Source organism: Thermobia domestica, chromosome 4 (genome assembly GCF_964235325.1).
Source record: "Thermobia domestica chromosome 4, izTheDome1.hap1.1, whole genome shotgun sequence".
NCBI lineage: Eukaryota > Metazoa > Arthropoda > Insecta > Zygentoma > Lepismatidae > Thermobia > Thermobia domestica.
Window position 1 is genome coordinate 294067337 of NC_137457.1, and position 26620 is coordinate 294093956.

General features: G+C 36.8%; 1 protein-coding gene across 1 annotated transcript in view; it reads left to right on the plus strand.

The window, feature by feature from the left end:
• The first annotated feature begins 8416 nt into the window (after positions 1-8416).
• The window catches only part of LOC145684192 (juvenile hormone epoxide hydrolase 1-like), a 52794-nt gene continuing 34590 nt past the window's right edge, over positions 8417-26620 (plus strand). Inside the window, exons 1-2 of the mRNA XM_081756223.1 lie at positions 8417-8584; positions 22608-22806. Of these exons, the coding sequence (XP_081612349.1) occupies positions 22615-22806 (192 nt within the window). The 5' untranslated portion in view covers positions 8417-8584; positions 22608-22614. The remainder of the gene's footprint in view (positions 8585-22607; positions 22807-26620) is intronic.

The window sequence follows — 26620 nt, forward strand, 5'->3', positions numbered from 1 at the left end:
TTTGAGGTAGTTGAAACTACAACTTTATTAGAAATAATAATAATAATAATAATAATAATAATAATAATAATAATAATAATAATAATTATTATTATTATTATTATTATTATTATTATTATTATTATTATTATTATTATTATTATTATTATTATTATTATTATTATTATTATTATTATTATTATTATTATTATTTTGGTTTGGTAAAGACTTCAACATTTTTATTGATAGTATGAACGTAAGTGCTTTTTTAAAATTATATTCTCTTAACTTATTTAGCTTTATAAAAATATATTTTATGCTTTTTAGCGCATTTTTGAAGTCGGTTGATTTTTTCTATATAAAAAGTTCCGTACGTGGAATAAAATATTTTACGAAATCTACATTTTTATTCGTTCATAATAAAAAAAATGAAAATGTTTCAGTTTAAGGTCCCACGTTTATGCCCTTCAGGCTAAAGTAGACAATGATTAAGGCAAATGAATAATGATGGAATGGGAAAGTGGGAGGAAACGGGAGTACCCCGAGAAAACTCACTCACATGATGTTGTCCACTACAAACTTCCTTGATTGGGGATCGAACCAGGGACCCCACGCACCAGAGGTAGCCTAAGCGCTCTACCACTGAGCCACCGTGTCCCACCCCCCTTCGTTCATAATAGCCGTAAGATTGTAACCAAATCTTCCGCTATTAATAAAACGGTTATCAACCCTATAGGTCATATACGTGATCACTTTGAAGTCTGGTATGTGTGTGACGGAAGGACTTACATCAAACATCAACCTCAGTAGTGGTCCAAATCATAGTATGAAATCCTGGGGGATGGGGAGGAAGTTCCTCCACTTTATATTTTTAGAATTAAATTTCTCACACTAAAAGGTTACTAAAAATGAATAAATTGACCTACTTTTGTCAGAAGTTTGCAAATTGATTACAATAATTCATGTGAAATTTTATTTTGCATGTCCCACCTGTTCTTCGTACGGAGAGAATGGCTTTATGCAGGGATAAAAGTGGGAGGAACGCGAGGGACGTTGATCCCCCACTTCCAAAAATACTTATAGCGTCCCTACACTTCCTAAAAATTAGAATGGGCAAAGATAAACACGGTGGTAGGCCCTATCCAGGGGGGTCTAGGCGGGGCCGCCCCCCATAAGTTTTGCTGCCCCCCTTAACTTTCACGGTAGGCTTGCAAATGAACTATAATATGGTGATGAACTATAATATTGTTGGATCGGGTCCCCCTAACTTCAGCCGGGCTCCCCTACACTTTGGGGCTGGCTATCAGCCTGCACGGTGGACGTCGTGACGTCATGCGTCCCCCTACCTTTTCAGAATCACATTTTCCCTGGTTTTATGAAAAGTACTGTATTTGAACCATTTCCCCTGTTATGGGACGTATCTCAATGAAAGTATATATAATGGTAAAAACCCGCAAAACAATCTATTTTTCGCATAAAATTTGAACACCCCTAACTGTTTAGGATACATAATTTTATCAATGTAATGTGATGAAAAAAATCCAGTATCTCACACCTAAAAAGGGTAGATAATAATAGTGTCAGATCTAGCCCGGCAGGACCTCAAGAAATTCCTGTCTTGTAAGTTCTTTAACACTAATGAACAATTGCAGATAGCTATCATACGCTGGTTCCATTTCCGGTCGATTAACTTTTACATAGGGATACAAAAGTTAATTCCATGGTATGACACGTGTCAATTCTGAAGGTTAATATGTTGAAAAGTAGTGCCACCTCACCTCTGCTGTATCTATGGCAATATTTTTTCAAGGTCAATATATGTTCTTTGTGTTTACCTCTCTAGGGAAACTTACTTTCTGGACGCACCCCGTAGAATACCAAAAACCGACAATGGCGGCTTTTGAGGGAACTCACATCGGTAAAATCTGTTAAGTTTATTCTTACAAGCTAAGGAGAAAAAGCAAACCTAGTGTAGGCCTACTAATTATTGTAGCTCATATTCTTTTCTGAAGCTGTAAGGAACTTGTACCGATAAAATTTAAGCTTTTTAGCAATGCGACTTGTCTCAAAGGCAGTTGCTGGTCAAACTGAAGAGATGGCATAACTGTCTGTGAAATACACGAGAAACAAAAGTTGTCCTTTCTTACTGTGAAAGTAGATGGCAATGATATAACATAGAGGATTATCGCTATAAACTTGACGTGTCGTATACTTTACATATTAATTATCAAATGACGACATAGAAACAGAAAGGTCAGGAGAATTCCTTTATCAATAGATTTTGGTATAATTATAAGAAATATTAGATGTTTATATTCTTTAACTTTTCCCAGTTCTTTTCACTTTCCGTTTTACATTTGTGAATTTTCACGCTTCGTTATTTGATTGAGAATTTGTGTTTAACTTTTAAATAAATACTTTGTTCTTTCTTTTCACAAGAAATGATGGAAATAGAAAGTATGGGAAATGTTTAAGTTCCAAGCGTGTTCTCACGAGCAGCAAGCAAACTGACATGCATCAGCGATATCTTGGCTGAGGTGAGGTAACGTTTAAAAAAATCTCATAAAATAGAGCTATTTTTGGCTGGAATGATCGTTTCTGAAACACCAGTGGAAACGTGGACCGTTACATATATGTTGTATGAACATATACATCATAGTCTCCCCTGGGGTGTCTACAAAGGGAAAAGGAGTCATTATCAGGGGCGCCCGAAGAAAATTTTTTAGGGGGGTCCATCTTCATGGTTGCTATATATTACGTCTGTTATTTCTGCTATTTAATATATGTGCTTTCATATGTTACGTGTACATTTTCGTGAGCCAGGGGGGAGCTCAGGACCCCTGCCTTCCTTCGGGCGCCCTAGACAATATCATTTTACATGAGAAACCGTTATCACGACTCACTTATCCGCTTTCGATCTCGAGCCATTTTGAGTATCGGCATTTATTTTCGCGTTTCTAAACAGCTGAAAACATAAAGCCACTAGGTGACTTTTGATAACGGTACCTCACGCAAAATAATATTGCCTAGGGCGCTCTTGTTCCATATTTCAATTATCTTTTATCTATTTGAAGATATCACATAATTACTGTAAAATTAGCGGTATTTTAATTTCGCCGGGATGAAGACTCTTAAAGATATAATAAATGAGGAAGTCATAAGTGATTGAAGTGTGTTTTTAATTTCTGCAAAATGAATGATAAGTATTAAGGAAATACAAAGTTCAAAAGTAACAAAAACGTTTAATTTATTGAAATAATTATCATGATAAGTTTTGGTGATTATTAAAGTAATTTTTAATCGAATTGGGACCGTAATATTTAATTATATAGCCTATATATGTGTGTTACAAAATACATATATTTTCTGTAAGTTGGCCACTTTTCAATGCAACTGAAGGTAGCCAACATACCCAAGTTTGACTGTATTTCACATACTATATGAAAAAAAAAAAAAAAACTAAGCAATCGTATCCTGAAATTACCATGCCAGCGAGAAAAAAAAAAAAGGTGAAAAATGCCGTTAGCCTTTCAGTTCGCTTCCGTCTTCCAGTGAAATGCTATTCCACAGCACATCTGCTGGGTTGATGTTAATATGCCAACACAGCAATGCCTATATAAAACTCTGGTCGTGATGAGAAAGAAAAAAAAAATCTCAGTCACTCCCACGATTTATGTTGAGTCAACCAACGAACCACAAGAACAACGGCCGAATATGTAAATAGGCTATACATTTGTTTGTCTCGTGGCTGGCAGACAGTCTCAAGGGGTTTTTGATCAGAGGCGAGAACCGTAACACCAAACAGACTTTTTTTAAAAAATTAAAATCTTACCTTTGTTCTTATGTAGTTCTCTACAGTGGCGGATCCAGGGGGGGGGCGATTGCCCCCCAGAAGAGGAAACTTTCTTATTATATATATAACCCCTCTTAGAGTTTGGAGCTCTTAAAAGTAGCTCTAAGTACCAGTATTGCAACCCACCGCCCCCCCCAGAAGTCCGTCCTGGATCCGCCCCTGGTTCTCTATAGGTAATTAATCTTGAATAAGGTTACAGATTACTAATTTTTACAGGGTTCAACCCGTTTTTCAAACCTTTTTTCTTCCCCCGTTTAACTCTTTTAAGTTATGTCTTTTTTGGGGGTAAATTTAAGCGGCTACAGCATCATCCCTATTTATCCTAGGATCATAGTTCGTACCTCATTCTCTTCAGAATAGAACAGCCTTTCAAACGGTATCATTCACATTCATGGGCGGCGATTAGGGGGCAAAAGGGGCAGTTGCCCTCTCACTTTTTTTTGAAATAACCTTTAATGTATATAATTTAATTTGGAAATGTAAAGTTTTGTATGCATTACTGGTTCATAGAAAAAAATGGTGCCATATAATATTTGGCATGAGCTGTTGCGTGAGTATGTATTGGTTATTTGTTTTCCCGTGGAGTTGGAAAAAGCTACAGGAATTGCGTTTTAATTGGAATTCAAAGCAATTAATATTGCAATTGCGTATTTCTTTCAATGTCGTAGATATGCTTGTAGTAATTACTGTCTTTCATTTTCTAAGAGTAATAACATATATTTAATAGCATGTGGGAATCTGTCTGTGTGTTGCCTGGGGACCAGACGAGTGCACCGAGAGTTACCAAATTTTGGTCAGGGGTACCTTCCTTGGTCATAGCCCCAGACCAGGACGAAGCATTTTTTCAAAATTCAATCCAGGGGGGTTTCAGGGGGAGAGTTTACCGTGACATGTAAAGGTAGTAGAAAATGACTGATTTTTTTTCTTGTGTTGTTCAGTTTGTTTACATAGATATTTTATCTGACCCATACGAAGAATGTGTACCGTATTTCAGTTAGTTAAAAATATAAGTTGTTCAATTATCACCAGTTTCAATATAACTTTTGCAAAAAATAAAACATTATTCATTACTATGATTAATATTATTCTTTCTATTTATTTGTTTTGCATATTTGTTATTAAATAATCTAATCACAATTTTCCAGACAGAATTTTAAGATGTTCATGAGCAAGAAATCAAATCTTTTCTTACACCTTCGTTTAAGAGTACAGAGAGCTGGTACCTACTTCGTCGCTCTTGTCAATTTACTTAAAATATGAAATACTATATACGGTATTTTAACTGAAAAAGATAGTATCCTACTAGTTATACAACCTTTCATCAAGCAAAGTAGAAGCAACCAGGGAAAGTAACACTGATATATAAATATTCAAAGCATGTCTTGCCCCCCCCACTTTTAACGTCCAATCGCCGCCACTGTATCACATTTCCCTATCATTTCTGCACGGATCTCAAAATCAACTGAAAAATTCTAAGGGATTCACTGAATATGTGTGCTCAATCTTCTAGATACAAAAGTAAGCCCGCCAAAAATAATAAAATAGGCATATCAAAATATATTTTTTAAAATTATGACGTCACCATGGCGCCTGAAGGGGGTCCGGCCCCCTGGCTCAGGAAAATATATACGTAATATAGCAAACCCTGTATATTAAATACCAGACAAAATATAGCAACCATGGAGATGGCCCCGCCGTAGAAAATTTTCTTCGGCCGCCCATGGTCATCACATCCTATATCTCGACGCAGAAGTCTGAAATCATATGTAACGTGTTCTACAATGCCTCCATGCTTTTTTTTTAAAAAAAGTAAAAAGCTTTATTAGTTCTTTTTTGATCGAATAATGAAGACATTATGTTACCTAAAAATAGGCACTAAAACTTAAAAAGGTTAATTATGTCTAAAAGTATAAAAAATATCACCAGTTTTTTTGAGGAATTTGGTTTATAACCCAAAACTCCTTTATACATATTTACCTGTCTGTCTATTCGTCGGGGGGATAAAAAGTATCAAGGATTAATAGATCACCACCATTTATTTCAGCCGGAATGTAGAGGGTAAAATGTGAGTAATAAACCATGTGAGTAATCCCTAAACTCGTATATTACACTGCAAAATTAGTATTCCTCACTGAGCTCCTTCGTGGCTAAGAGGTTAGCGTACACGCCTTTGACGTGGGAGATCCGGGCTCGATTCCGAGGATTCGGGGAGCTCACGTGGTTTGGACTCCACGTTGATCATTAACTCCACGTCTCATATAACTTCGCTGCTGAACAGGATGTTAAACCAAGGTGACCAGAACTTTTACTTTCAAAAACGGGACGCATACGAATCGGCGACCGGGGGGGGGGGGGTATATATCTGACTTCCACATTGCATTTTGGAAGTCAGCAGTGTTTTCAATTTACAAAATATACAAGTAAGAATGATAACACACCGTTTCTAACTTAAGTACAACAAAACAATACTTTTAACTACTTGAATACTCAGAATTCCAACTCAGTTTTTACTTGAAGCACAGGACACTCAATTCCCATTTGAACATTCAGAAGTTCCAGACACAGCTGAACATTCCCAATGAGTGCTAGTACGGAAGAGTGTAGAATTTGCATTGACCATTTCATTTAGAATAATAATTACTTGACACCTGGATCATTTTTGTTTAAAAACGGGACATTTAGGCGTCCCGTTTGAGAATCAGATAAAAACGGGACAACGGTTGTAAATAAGGGACTGTCCCGGCTAAAACGAGACGTCTGGACACCTTGCAGTTAAACTAAAAAAAAAATAATCAATATTCCTTATTATTAGAAAGAAGAAAATACATTTTAGGAACTGTTGATTTTTGTGCAATTAAAGAATAACTTGTGAAGGATTTCTTTTTTTTGCAAAATGTTATCTCAATTAGTTCCAGAGCGGCTGACTAACATATCGAGTCCTTGCAAGAAGAAATGAAAGTACGCTCGAATTGTGGCGCTCCAATAGATTAGTTTTTGGGCCATTTTTAGTGGCAATTCAAACACAATTCCTGTAGCTTTCTTAATTCCACGGGAAGACAACCAATACGTACTCATGGAACGACAAATATTTTATGGCACCATTTTTATTCTATGAACCAATAATACATACAAAACTTTATATTTCCATTAAACTATATACATTAATGAGTAATTTCAAAAAAGTGGGGGCAACTGCCCCCTTTTCCCCCCTTAATCGCCGCCCATGGTTTGGACCCTTCCAACAAAGTTTCTGGGTGCGCGCCTGATTCAAGCTGTATTCTCAGGGAAAAAATATACAACTATAATTAAATAATTTTATAGAAAAAGTAAGAGTACAGATGTAATGTAAGATCATATATTTAGATCACACAGCCTTTTCTCTGCTAAAGCAAGTATAATTTCATTAAGAACGTGTACGATAAAAATGTCTGTAGAGTTACTACATAAGACTGAACGAGGTCTGGACCGGATGGATTCCCATAGCGCTCTTGGTGAAGACATACTACAGTGAAACCTGTCTTTAGCGGAATCGAGCGGGACTTGCAAAAATTTCCGTTAAAGCCAGGTTTCCGCTTAGTGGAGGTAGACCTTTCCTTTCTTTTTTTTAAATACATGCTTATAAAGGGGCATACTGAGGAAATATATTGCTGTACGTACATTGTTCGATTACAGTACTTCTTTATTCTATGAATAAATACACACACACACACACACAAAATGAATACAAAATATGCTATGCACACGTTTTCTTTATTTTTCTAATAGCCAAGCAGGGTTTTCTGTGTACATTGCTGCTTGGCTGCTTGACTTTCCGCATACACTTTAGCCTGAGAAATTATACTAAATGAATCAGAATCATTTTTTCGTAAGGCAAATTTTTGCAGTTCCTTTAAACTTCTGAGAGAATCTTGATATGTATTTATTCTACACTCTTCTTGGAACTCGGTATCGTATTCCTCTTCTTCCTTTATCTCGTTTTCTTCTTTCCGACATTCCGTATGATTCTTGATTAAGTTGCGGGGATTAAGGACAATTTGTGGGGGTGAATATGAGTAGTGGTTGGGGAAGGTCAACACTGTCCAGAAATATTTAACAAAAGAACGAACATTATTATCGCAGACAGTGTAATGTATATGTCTCACAGAATGTTTAAACATCTTCTAAACGCTGTAGTCCGGAACTCAGAATTTTCCGTTAATTTTTTATTTTTCTTTCCGTTGTCCGCATAACACAGTTTCCGCTTAATGAAGGGAGTTTTACACGTTTTGTTCTCCAAAATTCATGGGACCGTGAAATATTTCCGTTTAATAAAGGGTCCGTTGAAGACAGGTTTTACTGTACAAGTATTAATAAGGGTTGCTAAGTTTTGGGGAGAATCCGGACCTCTTCCGTAAGTGCGCTCTTGTATACTTAAACGAAAACAATTTGTGATATTAAAGTTCGAATGTACTGTACATATTATATTCGACAAAGAAAGATTTGTTTCATTAATGCAAGTGGTCTGAATGAATCGAATATGGGTTAGCAACAGTGATGAACCCTGTTCAAGGTTAGTGATGCGCTTCTCTGCCTCGTGCCCGCTCCCCGCGAATGACATCACGAACCGTAGCCGGAGGCGCATTGCAGCGAGCTGAACGTGTGTTTGCTTGTTCGCCGATCTCCGAGTTTACTCTTGACAGGCAGACGGCGTGTTGGTGGTGTTCTGTGAGCCGAAAGGTGAAAAGAAGTGTATAGTGGTGTTAACAAGGAAACGTGAGTATTTCTCTGCAATCTAACATAATTTAGTGTTTACGTTCATTGCCTATACACTTAGAAAATCATAAAGATTGCTATCAGCGTATTTTACGTAACAGCGTTGTAATTGTTTCGATTCGTAACTTTTGTCAAGAGGCGTGTGACTTGAGGAAAATGCAAGTCACAATGCCGTGATCGAAAACAATGTAATGAAACACAGCGTTGTAGGTGGAAGCGCTATGGATGTTATGAAGTATTAATTCAGACGAAATTTAAGAGAGTTTTGAAGAAAAACAGATATCATTTGAAATGAAAATGAAATATTTCAGTGTAACATTCCATGATTATGTCCTTTTAGGCTAAGCGAGACTATGATTAAGGCAAATTAATGGGACGACAGAAGTATTTGTGGAATGAGAAAGTAGGAGGAAACGGGAAAACTCCGACAAAACCCACGGATACGATATTGTCCATCACAAACTTACTTAACCGGAGATCGAATCAGGTTCCCCACGCAGCAGAGGTAAACGCTCTGTCACCTCCGTGCCCCCTGTCGTTAGATATCATGTTGCAACATGAAGATAATGTGGAGAGGGGAAAAATCCATCAGAATCAGTGGCATGCGCAGAATTTTATAAAGAGGATTCAAGCTGCCAAGTTCATATTGTTTCAGATGTGCTTAATTTCCTAAGGATAACCCCTTTGGATATGTCACTGAATGAAGTGACATTGAAGAAACTAATAAAGATGTAATTCTCTGTAAGCCAATAATCATAAATTACTTCTCAGTGTTTCATTGAAACATATTCGGCAGTTATTCCCAAAGTTGTAGAATTCCTCCCGATTTTTTTTTTTTTTTTTTAAAGCTGTGGTGTTTGTGCATGATAAATATGGGGCCATATTCAAACTGCGGAGTGAAACAACGTAAAAAAAAAAAAAAAAAATGCAAAAATCAATTATAAACTGTTAAGTCTATTATCGCACACTAAAATGCAGACTTTCTGTTGCGATGGCGCAAACTGTTAAAGAACAAGGTCCACGGTCTCCTTCCAAGATTTATTATATGCAGAGCTGGCTCTAACATATGTGCGACACGTGCATTTGTTTCGAAGAGCGGCAAAATGTCATAACTGTATTATTAAAAATAAAACATTTCTTGTTGAAAACAAACTTCATGATGATGATATTTAAATTTACTTAACTGACATTCTATTTGAATACCACATTCATAAATCATGTTTAGGTCGCATTTGTTTGTCACAGGGACAGTGCAAAAGCAAATAGTCAAACAAATCCCAGCATGAATTGCTTGATTGTTGTCAAATACAAGAACTCAATTTTCGAACAGTAGCGAACACCTGTTCCATTTAGTCATCACAGTTTTGATATGAAAACTAGTCTTGTCTTTGTTACAAACAAGTTCCTTATCATTGAAGGTGAAAACATTTTTTTTAAGCTTTTAGCAGATGTAGAAGGAAAATCAAGAAATGAAGATAAAAGAGCTAGTTACACTAGAAGTATTTGTAATGGTTATGCCTTTCTGAGTGCGAGTGTTCTGTCCCTCCCCTTTGTTATTCATGGTGAGTAGCATACTTAAAATCGTGGCTTTTAAAATTTGTCCTTTCTGGAGAAAGGAGGCGGCAAATTGCCTGGGGCCGGCCCTGGATCTATGAATCGATTCTGGTAGGGAGCTCATGTGGTTCGAATCCTACGTAAGCTATAGGCCTCATATAGCCTTACTGCTGAAAGGAGTCGCTAACCTCAAAGTTCCAGTCCAATTTCAGAGCTTCAGATTCCCCTCCCCGAAATCGAGGAGACCGGATAAAGCACTGCTCCTTGTAATTGTGTTATGTTTAATTACAGTAGGCTGATGTCCCTCTTTTGGATTAGCCTAGCAAGTATATCAAACGCAATATTGTATTGTATTTTACTTGAAATAATATTTTTGAATTTGACGGCCGAGTAAGTTATGCGTGCACTAACATTGTTGTTTAGTTTTAGTTACGACTTCTGGAGACATTTGGTGGGCCAATGTTGGGATGGTACGGTGGAGAAATACTAACGGAATTTTGACTTATTTAATAACATTAATGCTACAGCAGACAGCAACCACTACAGTTGAAATTTTATGATTAATAATTTAACTTTGCTAATGAAGAAACTTCCAGATAGTTAATAACGATATATCAGAAAAGTGGTTCTCAACCTTTTTTGATTGGCGACACACTTTACTGAACGTCAAGAACAGTGACACCCGTGTTTGATTATAATAATAATAATAATAATAATAATAATAATAATAATAATAATAATAATAAAATCTATTTTAATAGTGAATCCAATTTGTTTTTATTATGACTTTATATAGCATTGAGCATTATTGCTACAGCTGGAGATGTTGACTGGTACAGTTTGTCTCGATTTTAGCTAATTATTATTAAATTCTTCATGATTTTTAAATTCTAAAATTTCGCGACACATCGTAGGGGACTGCGTGACAAATGGTGTGTCGCGACTCATCGGTTGAAAACCACTGGATTAGAACATACTAGCGAAAACTTGAACTTGTATTACTTGTAAATCTGTAAGAAAATAACGTGTCTTCGATATTTGCTGCTGTTTGCATCGGAAGTAGCCATGATTGTAGATTTCCCCGGGGGGACTTAACGCGGGAGCTGAAAAGTTTAATCCAACTTGAGCACGATCAGAGATATAGCACGTTTCCTTTCTAGGATACACTTGAAATCATCACTGATCGCAAGAGAAGAGGAACGATCGGGAACCCTATTACATACCGGCTTGCGTCAACGCAACGTAAAAATTTTGATAATAATCAATGATTTTGTGAAATGACATCAGTAACACAAATTTTATAGTCATGCTTTCTTCGCCTCCACTCGCCGGTGGCAATGGGCGAGTGGTCTCGGGCATTCGACTTCGGATCGGGAGGCGCAATCCACTGGAGGTTTGGAGTCTCTCCGAAGAGCACGGCCGGGATTTTTAATTATCCATGATATTTGTGTTCCTGTCGTGTACGTATTACGTGGGGTTACGTAGAATGTAAGAGAGATGGTCATAGAGACTATCATCCCGTTTAGAACGAACTTTTTTTTTTTTTAATGGTTAGCATATGCAGCTTTGGTGTACGTGGATCGGGTTCGATTCCCGATGGAAGAGTACAAATATTTAATTCTCTTTCATTAATTATCTCTCTCCTTTAGTCTGAAGGGAATAACGTGGGAGTTAAGGAAGATGAGCGCGTAGAGTTCAGGACATCTTGTTCTTAACCCTTGTGTACTACCAAGAAAATTGTTACACAGGAATTACTATGGGGTCTTGTAGAACCCCATCTAAATTGTGTTCTTCACGCAGAACCATCAAGCAGACAACTGAAATTTTTAGTAGGCACCTTTAGCATACCCTTGAAATAGAATACAAGAAAAGACTGAAGTGTAATCTCTCTCACTTGTTTAAAAGATAAGATTTATATAATGATAAACAACTCTGGGGTCCCAAAAGCCCCCATGGTAGTACACAAGGGTTAAGAGAGGAACTGTCCAAAAAGGCAGAGGATTCACAAGATGATCAACGGCATAGAGATGTGGAAAGGAAATGTGAATACTACGATACCACATTATTTTTCCCCAGGAGGGACAGAGGACGAGAATAAATACAATGATGGTTCTTTCTGAGGTAGAACATTCCATAGGTAAATAGTCCCTCGCTCGGAGAAAATAACTTTCATTTCAGTGTAGGAACCTGGAACGCACAAATCTTACGACGTGCGGGTTGGAAATGAAGAAATGAAAAGTGGAATGGTAAAAAAAAAGTAGTGAGGTAATATTGAAAAATTATACAATATTCTATTCGGGTGGCGCTAAAGCCGAGAATAATATCGTAATAGCAATGAGAAACGAAATACCAAAAAGCGTAACCAAAGTGGAATGCTACAGTGACCGCTTGATGTTTGTAAAGCTAAGTGCAATACCATGTGAATATTATGACAATACAAGCAAGTGTGTATGTCAATAGCTGACCATGACACAATGAAGTAATATAAGACGAGATTAGTAACATATTGCATCAGGAGGGGAGAGGTAATTTCATCGCTATAGTAATAGGAGACTTCAACAGCGTAATGGGAAAACGAACTGCGAGTAAGGTGGTAGGACTATTTGAACTAGGTTGAAGAAATACACAGGTCTAGATGCTTATCTGCTTCTGTAGGTAACATGATATGGTGATGATGAATACATGGTTTAAGAAATACCGAGCTGTGTACATGGAAAAGTCCAGGAGATAAGAAACGCTACCAAATCTATTACATTCTTGTCAAGCAACGTTTCAGGAATAGTGTACGAGACGTGAAGACACTACCAGGAGAGAACATTAATTCGGACCATAATCTCCTAATGACGGAAGTGCAAACCTGGTTAAAGTCGATAAAGATAAATGTAAGGAGAAATCGAAAATGAAACTTAAAGCGACTAAGAAGTATGGACAGTGATGTGAAAGAAAAGACTGAAGAAAAAAGTATGTACAGTAAGGGAAACTTCTGGATGGTACACCAATATGGAAATTTACACAAGTGTACCATCCAGAAGTGTCCCTTACTGTACAATGGTCCATGTAGTAGGCAGAGTAGAAAATAGCTGGAGAAAATTTAAACAGACTCTACTAGACACACTCCACAACAGCACCGGCAGGCAGGATGGAAAGAGCTCCGAGAAAAGCATAGGTAACAGAAGCGATGATTAAAAAAATAGAAGAACGCAGAAGGGCGAAAACCACGGACATCAAAGAAAACAGAAGGCTGAATAATTAATTGGGAAGAGAGATTGTCAAAGCCAAAGAGAAGTACATGTAACAGGTGTGTGAAGAAATAATGGAACCAACGGCGCGGCAAATATAATCTGGTGTATGAGAAAGCAAAAGAATTAGGAGGGAAGACTAACAAAAGTATACTCACGTTTGGAATCGAAGATAGTCACTGACAATCAAAGAATCCGTAGAATCTGGGAGGAATACATAAACAATCTATATCACCAGAACCACCACTCCAAAGATATTGCGATCGAAGCAGAGGAAGGAGTGGGTAATGATGATGAAAAAGGACCCTTTTGGGCGAAATAATCCTTCACTGATGGAGCTCCAGCAATGTTAGGTTCGCAGTCTGAATTTATAAAGCTGGGGGACAGAAATCCTGCAATCATTGGTTCGCACTGTTTAATTCACAGGCAAACCTTAGCTGCAAAAACTTTACCAGAAAACCTAAATCACGCATTATCGTTGTTATTAAAGTTAATTTTGTAAAGCCAAGTCCTCAGAGTAATTGTCTGTTTGAGACATTATGCAACGACCTCAGGGCTGAACTTAAAACTTTACTTTTCCATACCGAAGTCCGTTGGTTGTCGAAAGGTAATATCTTAAGTAGGCTGTACGAGCCTAAGTCGGATGTAGATATATTTCTTCTAAGTGTAGGAAATACTTCATTTACTGACGACATAATTGTATTTTCTCTTTCATATCTTGCGGACCTTTAAACTCAAGGTAGAAACACGAACATACTAAGTTCTTATGACGCGATAAGAACTTTCATGGAATAGAACCTACTATGGAAACGCCATCTGAATGCTTCAACGCTCAACTTATCATCTCTTACTCAATTTAATGAACTTTGTGACAATAAAGTGTGATTTTGTAATATTATATTTATGTTACATTCCAGCCCACAGTTCGCGTAATTTTTAGCTATATGAACACGATCAAATTGCATTAAATAAGACACACCACCTTGTATCACTATTATCTTTTATTATCCTCAAAACTTTATTAGTAATACTTTTCTTTTTCGGTGGTTGTCATAGCAACATTTAAATAAACAACTATCTGTTGTTACAGTAACGAAGAGTACCGGGGATTATACATACGAGGGGCATTCAATAAGTAAAGAGACATTGCTATAACTCAATAAAGATTTATTTCAATCATTCAAAACTAAGGCTATTTTTCAATATAATCACCCTTTACAGTTATGCATTTGTCCCATCTTTCTTGCAGCTTCCTAATTCCCTTGGCGAAGAAATCTTTCGATGTACCCCGAAGCCACCTTTGCACCGTCTGGGAACCCATCTGGCACACGTTTTTCTGTACTTTAAAATGCTCCTAATGACATTGTGAACAGTTCCAACACTTACTTGAACTTCCTCAGCTATCATTTCAACAGTAATTCTTCTGTTATCACGAATAAGTCTGTCAATCATCGATTCCAACGAAGAACCAGAAACTTCCACTGGACGTCCACATCGGGGTTCATCACCTTGTTCGGCCACTTTTAAACCGATCAACCCACTTGTACACATTCGCACGGTTCATACAACTGTTACCGTACTGTCTCAACATTCGAGAAAAAAATTCACTTGGTTTTACACCTTCTGCGACTAAAAACCTAATGACTGAGCGCTGTTCTTCTAAGGTTCAATCTTCTAGAGGACTTGCCATGATGAATTGATGTTTTTGAAGTTATGTTGACATAAAATTACGAAACAGCAGATCAGAGCATATCCCAAGGTTGCCAGCTAACACCCCTGAAACAAACAAAAAATTGATTAGTGTTAAAAATATAGACTTTGTTTCTTTACTTATTGAATGACCCTCGTATAAAATCAACATATACGTATCTTCAGCTACTAAGATTCAATCTTATTTCTTTTTATATAGAATCACAAACATACATACATACATATATATATATATATATATATATATATATATATATATATATATATATATATATTTTTTTTTTTTTTCTTTTATTCTGCACGATAGATTGTGTACTTTTATGCACCGTTGCTCAAAACCAAGATATCAAAATAGAAGAAATTCACAAAATGAATATAGAATATCGTTGTAATTTAACCATGTGGAGAGAGAATATCAACTTACACCTAGTATCAGTCTGAGGTTAATTCAAGTAATATTTTCTTGATTTGCGTGAGAAGATTGGCCGTGCAAATTAGCAAGAACACCTTTCACCATTGATGTTGATTTACTTCTACACAGGGATAAAAGTGAGGAGGAACGCGGGCGACGTCGTTGTCCCAATTCCAAAAATATCTGTGCCGTCCCCCCACTTTCTAAAAAAAATGCAATGGGCGAAGATAGGTAGGGGGACGGCGTGATGTCAAACATCCCCCTACCTGTTCAGATCCACTTTTACCCCTACTTCTGCATGATATTCTGGAAGAAGCAATTGAAGTGCTATTAAGGTGCCAAAGAACTGTTTATCAACGTCTTTCAAAGAATTTTGTACTTATTTCCTGCCTGTTTATCCAAGGGTAAAAAGAAGCGTTAAGTTTTTGTTCAGTTCTCGATAACCAGGGGTGCCCACAAGGGGGGGCTATGACGCAAACTGCGTCATTGAAATATTTGGGGGGGTTAAAAATCTATATAAATATGTTTGATGGGGGGGTAAAATTAATCGAAAAGATTTTTTTCATGGAAGAACACCTACGGATAGACAATTGGGGGGGGGGGTGCGTCATGGACATAAGGGGGGGTGGGCACCACTGCGATAACTAACCTCGGTGAATCAGACTTTTCGAAGTTGACCACAATAAAATCAAAGTACCGCAACCATTTGGAAGTGGAACGTGATCTCAGGTGCGCCTTCTCGAACTTATCACTGAATATCAAGAAACTTGTGAACGAAAAGTAATGTCAACCATCACATTGAGTTTTTTTCCCCCTTTGTCCTTATTTAGGGTTGCCAACTGGCCAGTATTTCACCAGCCTGGCCGGAAATGTTGCTATTATTTTAATTAAGACCGGTGACTATACAAACTTCGTACCAATCCTTTTATGACCAGTATTTTAAACCTGTAATCCATAATAAAACATCGAAATTTACTTGTGAAGAATTTTATACATTTATTAAAAATGAAAAACGAGTTCTGAAAGTGCACTAGTTTTAAGTATAAATTAAAAAAGTAACTTTCATTCTGTAAATGCCAAAACTGTCACCTTTCACCATCTATAAACGATTAGTATATTTTATTTATCTCTAGGTAATTTTAGAGGTGACAGGAACTGTCAGGGAAAATTTGAAATTTACTTATAAGGAATTTTATACATTTATTGAGAGTGGAAAATAACTTCTTAAAGCAATTTCCTGTAGTTGAAGTATAAGTTTAAAGAGTAAATTTCATTTCGTAAATCCAAAATTGTCAGGTAAAGATTACTCTACTTTTGTTCATCTGTTTCGATAATATTAAAGAAGTGGCAGTTACTGGTAAATGAAATAAAATGATCAGTAGCGACTTAAGTTTCTAATTTTTAGCACAATGTATCTATTAAGTTTATTGGATCAAAAGATTCAATATATTTCAGGCAAAAATTTCCTTGTAGGCCTTATATCTGGAGAACTACAAATAGTGTAGCCAAACCAAAACTATCACTTCACTCAGTATGATGTGCTTATTCCGTAAAAAAATCGATTTAGGATCCCTTCAAAAATTTTGTGACCCAAGAACCAAAAACTAATTATTTGCCAAGATCGCAATCTTTTGATCCATTTTTTGGATCATTCCTGAAATTCCTGTTAGTGAATGTACTAAGGATATGCAGAATACAAGTGCTAATGCACTTTTGTCCATGATAGTACATTTCCTTCCCATGGATGGTTTCGAACAGAGAGATGCTTCACACTTAGGCCTATATCATAAGGAATTTTGAGGTGGTGCCGGTAATTTTATTTTCCAGAGTTGGCAACCCTACCCTTAATTAGTTTTTGAATCCATCTTATGCAGTGAAATAGCATTTTGTACTCATTTTTGAAAGTTTTGTAAAGTAATAAGAATGTGTATAATTGTGTAGTTTTTAATAAAGTAGAAATCTTTAATACGAATAGGAAAGATAAAATGTCAAATATGTAGTGTTTTGAAATTTGCTAAAGCTAAACTGTAAATGCTTACTACAAGTTGTTTTATTCATAATTTCACATTTTATTTATGTCAGAGATTTCTCGCTTTTCGTTTTTTCATGGTCCCCAGGTTGGGAACCACTGCTCTAAACCAGGGGCGGATCTACGAAGTATTGCGCCCGGGGCAAAGACGTTATTCTAGCGCCCCCTTCCTCCCTCATGTTAGGAATTGCAGCAAATCTTAGGTTAATATATGCACTTTAAAACGTTTAAATCGTTTGTCATCTTTCTCCCTTTTATAACTTTTACTGAAATTTGTGTCCACATACGAGCATGAAACCAATTATGAAGTTTATTCAAAGTGTATAAAGTTAGTAGTATTAAAAATACATCGCAGAAGACATTTTCTCGTTTAATCGAAACCAGGGGCGGATCCAGGACCGACTTCTGGGGAAGGGGGCGGTGGGTTGTCATACTGCTACTTTTTAAGGGCTCTAAACTTTGGTATGGGTTTTATTTATATATATAAAATAAGAACGTTTCGTCTTATGGGGGGGCGATCGTCCCCCCTGGATCCGCCCCTGGTCGAAACACAAACACATAGATTAATGTTTACGTTTTATGTATATTAAATATTTATGATATTCGTTAAAACATACTAGATTCTACAATAATATTCTCAGATTACTGGTATCGAGAAAGAATTATTATAAACTTTTACCCAACGTAATTGCATACTTAGTTTAGTAGTCTCAGTACCTCAGTCAAAAAACTGGAGATAAATGTTAGGTTTTGACTGACTTTCTATGATTCTCATATCCCTTTCTTAATTGTGAAATAGAATCGATTAAAACGTTTACATATTGAAATGTACTTAAAAAGTTTTATTGCCTTCATTAAATAAATATAGAATCGATTGCATTTGACAAAATTTAATCATTACACGTAAAAACGTAATACCAGCCAATTAAGAAAGGAAAAGTCTTTACGGCACTTTTCATAAGACCAATTGATTTATTTTTGGCCTGAAAAAGTGTAAATTCACTGCTGAATTAATCCCAGTGAACAAAATTAATAAATGTTGGAAAGGTGCCTGTATTCCTCTTATTTGACTCCTGTGTGTGGGTTTTCTCGGGATTCTCTCGTTTCCTCCCACTTTCTTCATTCCACCAATCATCTCGTAATCATCCATACGTCTTGAGTCAAACTCTGCATCGAAATCGAATTAATGTTGCATCTAAATGGCGCCCATTCAGGGGCGAATTCAGGGGGCGATCGGGGCGATGCCCCCCCAGAAGAGAAATCTTGTTTTATATATATAAATAAAATTTATCCCAGCGTTTGGAGCTCTTACAAGTAGTTCTAAGTAGCAGTATTACAACCCCCCGCAGAAGTCCGTCCTGGATCCGCCCCTGCGCCCATTACATATTCCTAACCAGCTGCACCCCGGGGCAAATACCCCGAATTGACCCCCTTCCCCGTAGATCCGGCTATGCTCTAAACGATCTACTTATTGTTGTTGCAGAAATTCTAAAACGATATTGATTATTGACATTTGGTCTGACGAGTCTATCTTTCTCTTTTTTTTCCCCTTTTATACTCTGTGACACAGCAAATTAATAGTAGCAGAAGAAGAAGATTACAAGGTCGCGTATTTTATCGTATTTATCGATTACGTAATACTGACTAGTGATAATGTTTCGTAGAAATAACTTCAAGTCACTACCCGACGACTGTGTAGTTAACTGTGATGACGCTAGAGGGGGACAAGGGGCCGTGCGCCTCGCCCCTTCGGTGGCATCGTATTCCATCAAATGTCATATTGTAAGGTAGGTCAAATACGTAATAAACTATTATTTTCGGTTGAAAAAAAAAAATCTCCACTTGTTCCTGACCCATCCCAAGAAATTAAAGCTTGTGTCGTTACTGTTAGTTGGGATATATGTAGTTGACCATTATCTTGAAATGCCCTTGTAATTTTCAAATTTATGGCTTAAAAAAAATTCTGTACGACATACATCGACAGGGGAAATGGTTTAACATCCTCACTTATCAGCAATGTTATCAGATTAACAGTATTGCCAAATCAATATAAAGTATTTTTTTCGTATTGCATTACGTCAGATTATTACATTGTTGTAGTGGTGTACGCAGAATTTCATCAAGAGGAAGTCCACGTTCTCAAGTTCATATAATATCAGATTTTGTATACCTTAATGTGGTAAATGTTTACTTTTGTATATCTTGCTCAAGATGCTAAATGTGCGCCGTAACTTGGAACTTATCGTGGGGGGGAAAGAGCATTAATATTTGGGCCCAGAATCGGTTGTACCATATGTGCAACACGTGTATTTGCATGGGGCGACAAAATCTAACTATGTCATTTAAAATAAATATTTCTCGTTGGAAACATACATCATGATGATGGTAGTTAAATTTACTAAGCTGATCTATCTGAATACTACATTTATAATGTTTAGGTCTTATTAGTTTAAGGTCACATGGACAGTGCTAAAGTCAAACAAATCCCAGCATGAATTGCTTGATTGTTGTCAAATGCAAGAACTCAATTCTCGAACAGTAGCGAACACCTGTTCCATTTAGTTAGTTATCACAGTTTTCATATGAAAACTAGGCTTATGTTTGACACATCCTTATCGAAGGTACAGACAAGGTTTTTTTTAATTTTGAACAGACACAGAAGGAAAATAAAAATATAACACGTTAATTGCACTGGAATTGCAAACTGATATATTGAGATTAAAGCTCGATATGGAGTTCTATAAAAATATTACCATCTTTCCTCTGGAGATGTGTTTGCTTTAAACATAATAGACTATTAGTTAAAGAAAAAACAAACAACGAGATTATACTTGTTATCTTTAGGCCTTTCTGAGTGTGAGTGCACTTTTCCTCCCCTTCGTTTTTCGTGATGGAGTAGCATACCGGTACTTAAAATCGTGGCTTTTAAGATTTGTTCTTTCTGGAGAAAGAGGGAGGGTGTAAAATGCCATTGCACGCAGGGGCGAATCCAGGGGAGCGATTGCCCCTCTTATTTTATATATATATATATATATATAAATAAAACCCATCCCAGAGTTTGGAGCTCTTAAAAGTAGCTCTAAGTAGCAGTATTACAACCCACCGCTCCCCAAAAAGTCTGTCCTGGATCCGCCCCTGGTTGTACGGAACAGCCAATTGCCTAGGGCCAGTCCTGTTTGGGCTCCTACTAAAATATCTATTTTGGGGCCCTAGAATTAAAAGCTCACTAAAAAAAATATTTCTAGGGACTCTGGTTGGAGATTATCTGAAGTATGACCCAGATTAAATTTACGCTTCGTTTTATGGAAATGCATCTTGTTCAGATGGTGGTGGAGCAGCAGCACCTTAAATTATTTGCAGTTCTTGGACCATTCCATCCTGCATTAGTCAAATTGAGGATACAATATTTGACACAATTTAAAGTCTTAAGAAATATATATTATTTCTGGAGGCCCTAACAATAGACATTTTATTGAAATGGACCTAGATCACATTTGTTTTACTCAATTCTTTTCTTTCATTTTAATGTGGTGAACCTATTGGATGCTTCATTTATACAGTCATGTTCATACCATGTGGAGAAAAAAGAATATTTTGAAGTGGGCTCCTTCTGAACAGCGAGGAACTTCCATGGAGAGAGAGTTGCTCCTTCTTCCCCCACAACTTACGGCTCTGGGTTAAAACCCCGAAACACCTGACCCCCGAAACGCCTGCATAGTTCAATTCTACATGCTAAACCACATTGATTATTTACTGTTACAAACTAAGGGCGCCACAATATCCAAATAGTCTATTAAAAAATTTGGAGGTGCCGAAAGTAGTAGTAATAGAACGAACGGGACAATGCATATTCACAGCACCGTAGTGTCAAATACGGATCGTGTTATGATGTATTTAGAATGAATAAGTACGAAGTTACAAGAATTGAAAAATTGAAGTTTTGTAAAAGATTTTTTTCTTTAGAAATGAATATCATATTTGATTACATACCCTAGATGGATTTTAATATACATAAATATCATAATGCCGTTTACAGCGATTTGATACCACAGACGTTCCGGAGATTTGAAAAATTTGGGTCAAGTTTAAGCAGTATTATAATCTCTATCTCGAGGTCTTTAGTACATCGACTATTTCTGGCTTTCGAGACCCAAGTTTACTTCCTCTCAATTCCAAAATAAGGGGATCTCTTGTAACTAACTGTTTAGTGTTCAGTTTGGGAGACCTGATTTTTATCTCGAGTGGGAGTACCTATTTAGTTTGTATTACACGATTAGTGTAGGTCAGTCAAGACGCCATGACTCGTGGATGTTGAAAAGTGACTTTGAATTTCAGACGTAAACTTTTACGTCCCACGATTATACCGGGTAGGCAAAAGGAGATAGTGAAGATGGAAATGAATGAAATGAAGGAAGTGGGAGGAAACGGGAGAACCATGATAAAACTTACACACGTACACACACGGTGTTTGTCCACCACACACAAAGTTCACTTGGCGCGAGCTGGGATCGAACCAAGGACCCCATGCACCAGAGGTGAACGCTTTACTACTGAGCCACCGCGGCCCAGATCACTTAGAAGAAGAGGACTGCAGTGACTCAGTGGTAGACAGCCCATCTGGTGTATACGGTCTTTGCTTTGATTCCAGCTCCCGCTAAGTGAGTTTTATGGTAGACAAATAGCGTGTGCGTGGGTTTTCTCCCATTTTTCTTCCACTTAATTCGTTTCACCATTATCATATAGAGTTTCGCTTAGCCTCGGTGCATATCCGTGGGACGTTGAACTCCAACAGAAAAATCTTAAAATAGAAAAAAAAAAAATGGAATTTAGAAACTAAACGAGATATATGGACTAGTAAGTGTTCCTGGCTCATTAGTTTTGGCCTGAACTTTGGGAACGCAATTCTCTTACGTCGTAATTATCTGGCACTCAAATATCAGTTTGGAACATTTCAAATTTGTGGTAAATCGTTTTCTATCAATATAGAGTAAAATGTTAAATAGGTAAGATAGTAGGTGGCTTGGTGTCCCCATAAACTTTTTATGTGATTTTTTATTTTTATATTTTTTTTTATTTCAGAGCCAAGATGGGAATGGGAACAGGAAAACGTCTCCTCTTCACCATTGCAATAACAGTTCTTCTGATAGCTATAGCAGTTAGAAAATACTCGGTGCCCCCGCCATTACCTGAAATACCAGACACTTACTGGGGCCCAGGGCAACGACCAGCTAAAGAAGATGTGGCAATAAAACCTTTCAAAATACATGTATCAGACGAGGTAAAGAAATCTATCTTTGTATCAATTATTAATCATAAAGAATACGGGACATTATATTGTGCTACATCTCATACTGTTGTGAGGGTTCAGTTGTGGAGATATTTTGCTCATCATTTTTCTCTTTTTAACAATAGCATGAGCCATTCCACGAGGCGGAATCATTGGCGGCGTAATTTTGATATTAGCATTGGGATTACAGTCACTCGACACAATTAAGGTCTATTAGTATGTTGATTTGTTGACTTTGTTTTCATGTGTTGGCTTCTACTATAGAATGAAGAAATAAGCACTACTTTTCTCGCCGCCGTCGCAACTCCTACATTGCCGCACCGGTGCTGCAAGTGGTACCACATTTATGGCAGCTATATAATATAGGTCTATACTAGCCTTCGCCGGTTAGCTGGGGGCCCCGCTCCCAGACTCCCGCGTTTGCTCGGCCTACGGCGTCGTCTCTCTTAAACCAACAATTCTTTACCTATTTCAACTATCTAAAACAATTTCCCAACCTTTTTCAACTTGCGGCACACTATAGGTGTAACTTGAATTCTCGCGGCACACCCATATTTTATACATATATTATTAGTATTATTATTTGTAAATATAAAATACCGTGATATTTTTATGTGATTACTGATTTCCTTACAGAGAAGAAAGCTAGATCACTGATTTTCCCCCGTGGTAAATCATTATGCTAATTTTTCATTCTAATTTTAAAATAGAAAACAATTGCAATGAAATATAGGACTCGGGTTTTTAAACATCCACTTTCTCTTTCGAAAACTGTATCTAACCTTTAACTAAAAGGGAAGATCACTAAATAACGAATAAATAAAGAAATCTCCTACAAATGTAGGTAATTCCATGCATATTTGCTTTGTTGAATTTATTGAATGATATGTTAAAATTTCAACTTACGAAATAGTCTGCAACAATAAAGAAGCAATAATGGTCATGACAATGATAAATACGTTTTCAACATTAAAAATGTACAGAAAAGTAACAAAGTATGAAACTTAAAATTGTAGATTTATAGTAGAGGTTCATAGTAATGTGAAATACAAATATACATTTTCCCCTATGTCTTGCAATTTGATTCCTATAGAATTAAATAATTCGTTTCGATTTCCTCGCGGCACACCAGGGGCCCATTCGCGGCACACCGGTTGGGAAACGCTGATCTAAAAAGTAACATTTTGTATCCCAAGAAAACGCCCATTTAAATAACATTGGAATTTTTCATCCCCCTTTAGACCCCTTAAAATCTAAAAATAATTTATACTTTTCCCCTATTACGTTTCTCTTCCGGAATCTTCGTACTATTATCTTTTCTCCATAGAAATGTACGAGGTTAGAAGTTAAATGAAATATTTTAGTTTAACGTCCCACAATTATGTCTTTAATGAAAGCAAGTGAATGATTGATGGCTCAATAGTAGAGCGTTCACCTCCGGTGCTTGGGGTCCCTGGTTCGATCCCAGTTCGCGCCGTGTGGACAAACACCGTGCTCGTGGGTTTTCTCGGGGTTCTCCCGTTTCCTCCCACTTTCTTCATTCCACCATTTCACTCATCTATCATCACCGTCTCCTTTAGCCTAACCGGCATAACCGTGGGACGTAAAACTTAGATTTCAATACCATACCTGCAATACCATATTTCGAAACTCTCTAAATATTTCTTTGACTTCTGTAATGTCTAAGTCTCTGAACCATATAGTCCAATACTCCATGTATAAAGCTCTTGATCAACTTCTTTTTTATCCAATATTAAGCCTGCTACTTAAGAGTGATCTTTTCTTGTTGAAGCCTTCTTTGGCTATGACAATTCTTGACCTAATCTGTTCGGTGTTTAAGCATCTCTCGTCAAAATACTTCCCAGATGCTTGAAATGCTCGACTTCTTCAAGTTCTTTGTTCTACTCTGACCCGTAAGGATGTGTTTCCACGGGCTATTCTCATGACTTTCGATTTTTCGATGTTTATTTCCATTCCATATACTGTCCCAGTAACAACTATTTTGTAAGCATGACAATGTTCTTGCCCATATTGCTGTTATTGCCACTGGTGTCCACACTGCGTTGCAAATGTCTTCAACATTGGGGGTAACGGGAAAGACTGTTCCTTCAATCCTTTTTTTTTTTTTTTTAGCTCCAAAATATTTATGAAGTTGAAAAACAATGCTGTGGAGAATCAAGGGAACAGAGTTGTATTCAATATTGGGAAGCGGGCAGATTTGAGGCTTATTCGGGGGGGAGGGCATCAATTTAATATCACTTTCCTTTGTGGCAATCGCACATAAATCATCACATTTCTCCCCCCCCAAAAAAAAAACACATTTCAAATCGAATTATTGGGGAGACCGCCTCTCTAGTTCCAAGATTGGAGGAGGATAAGTCCCCCTCATCCTCCTGGGATTTGCGCCAGTGCTTCTTGCCAGGGCTGCAATGGAAGACTTTGGCTTCGAAGAGAATCAGCACCCACCTTACATTGCCTTTCTGTTCCGGAATCCTGATGCCGCCAATGAATTTCAGTGAATAAATCAGAATAAATAGTACTGATAAATATTAACAAAATGCTTTTAAATTCGAATAACAACACTTTCTAGGTTTTTCGGACCTACAGAATAGTATTTGCGTTTTGTGCCCATTGGGTTCTAAAACGTTTGCATTATGTCAAAAGTCCTTTAAAATCGTAGAATATTTAATATAACATTTTATGAGTATTAAACAACTAATTTGTATAAGTGTTATTTTTGAGTTGTTGATATTTATAGAAAGAGACTATAAGGATCAAGAGCCTTACTGTCCTAACACAGGCAACTCTACGGGAAAGAAGCAGCTCGTTTTCTGTATTCCAAAATCATAGGAAAAGAACGTAAAATTAAATATGTAAATAATTTTTAATATTCTGAGTTAACTTTTTATTTATTTGTTTTTGGTAAATCTGTCAAGTTCTGTCGTCCCGGCAGACGTATGATTAATAGCAGTGAATAATTATGAAATTTAAATGAGAATGCGGAAGCAAACTGAAGAACCCGGAGAAAGTCTATGGATATGAATGTTGTCCACCGCTAACCCTCTAGCCTGGGATCGATCCGGAGATCCTTCACGATAGAGGTGGGTACTCTACCACTGGGCCACAATGTCCGTACTCTTGGTATGGGAAGGAGGAGGCTCGTTTGTATTGTACAGTCAGCGACAAAAGGCCTTTCTGTCTTTCTGTTTGATGAAATTAGTTTCGCAAATACCTTCAAAATGGAAGGACAATTTGAACAGTTTTCAATAAATTAAAAAAAAAATGTATAATTTTCTGTACGTTCCAGCCATACCACAGTTATTCCCCCCCAAAAAAATTTTCCAAACGGAAAGAACTTTTGTCGCTCAGTGTACAAGATGATATCTAGAAACTACCAGTACGAAAAGCTCAAATTTTTAAAATAACTTCAAAGCAAATTTCATGTTTGGGTGGCAACATCGTAATTAAGTTGACGTGAAAATGCTTGGTTCTTTGTAAGTGCTTTGGCCTTATTATTATGCAATATTTTATCTAGTGATCTTGTAGTAAACTCCGAAGTACATGATCTGAAATTGATTAAAAATATTTGTATCCGTCTTCAATTAGATAATATTTGTAATGAATTGCCTCTTTAAAAAAATAATTTCAAAACATATAATCAATTAAATAACTCAATGACTTCAGAGTTTATCACCACACAGACGAAAGGTTCTAGCCTATGGCAAGACAACTGTCTGAATTATTGTTACACTTCTTGCTAAAATTTATCTTGGCATTGTGACATTATTTTTCATCTTTTTTTGTC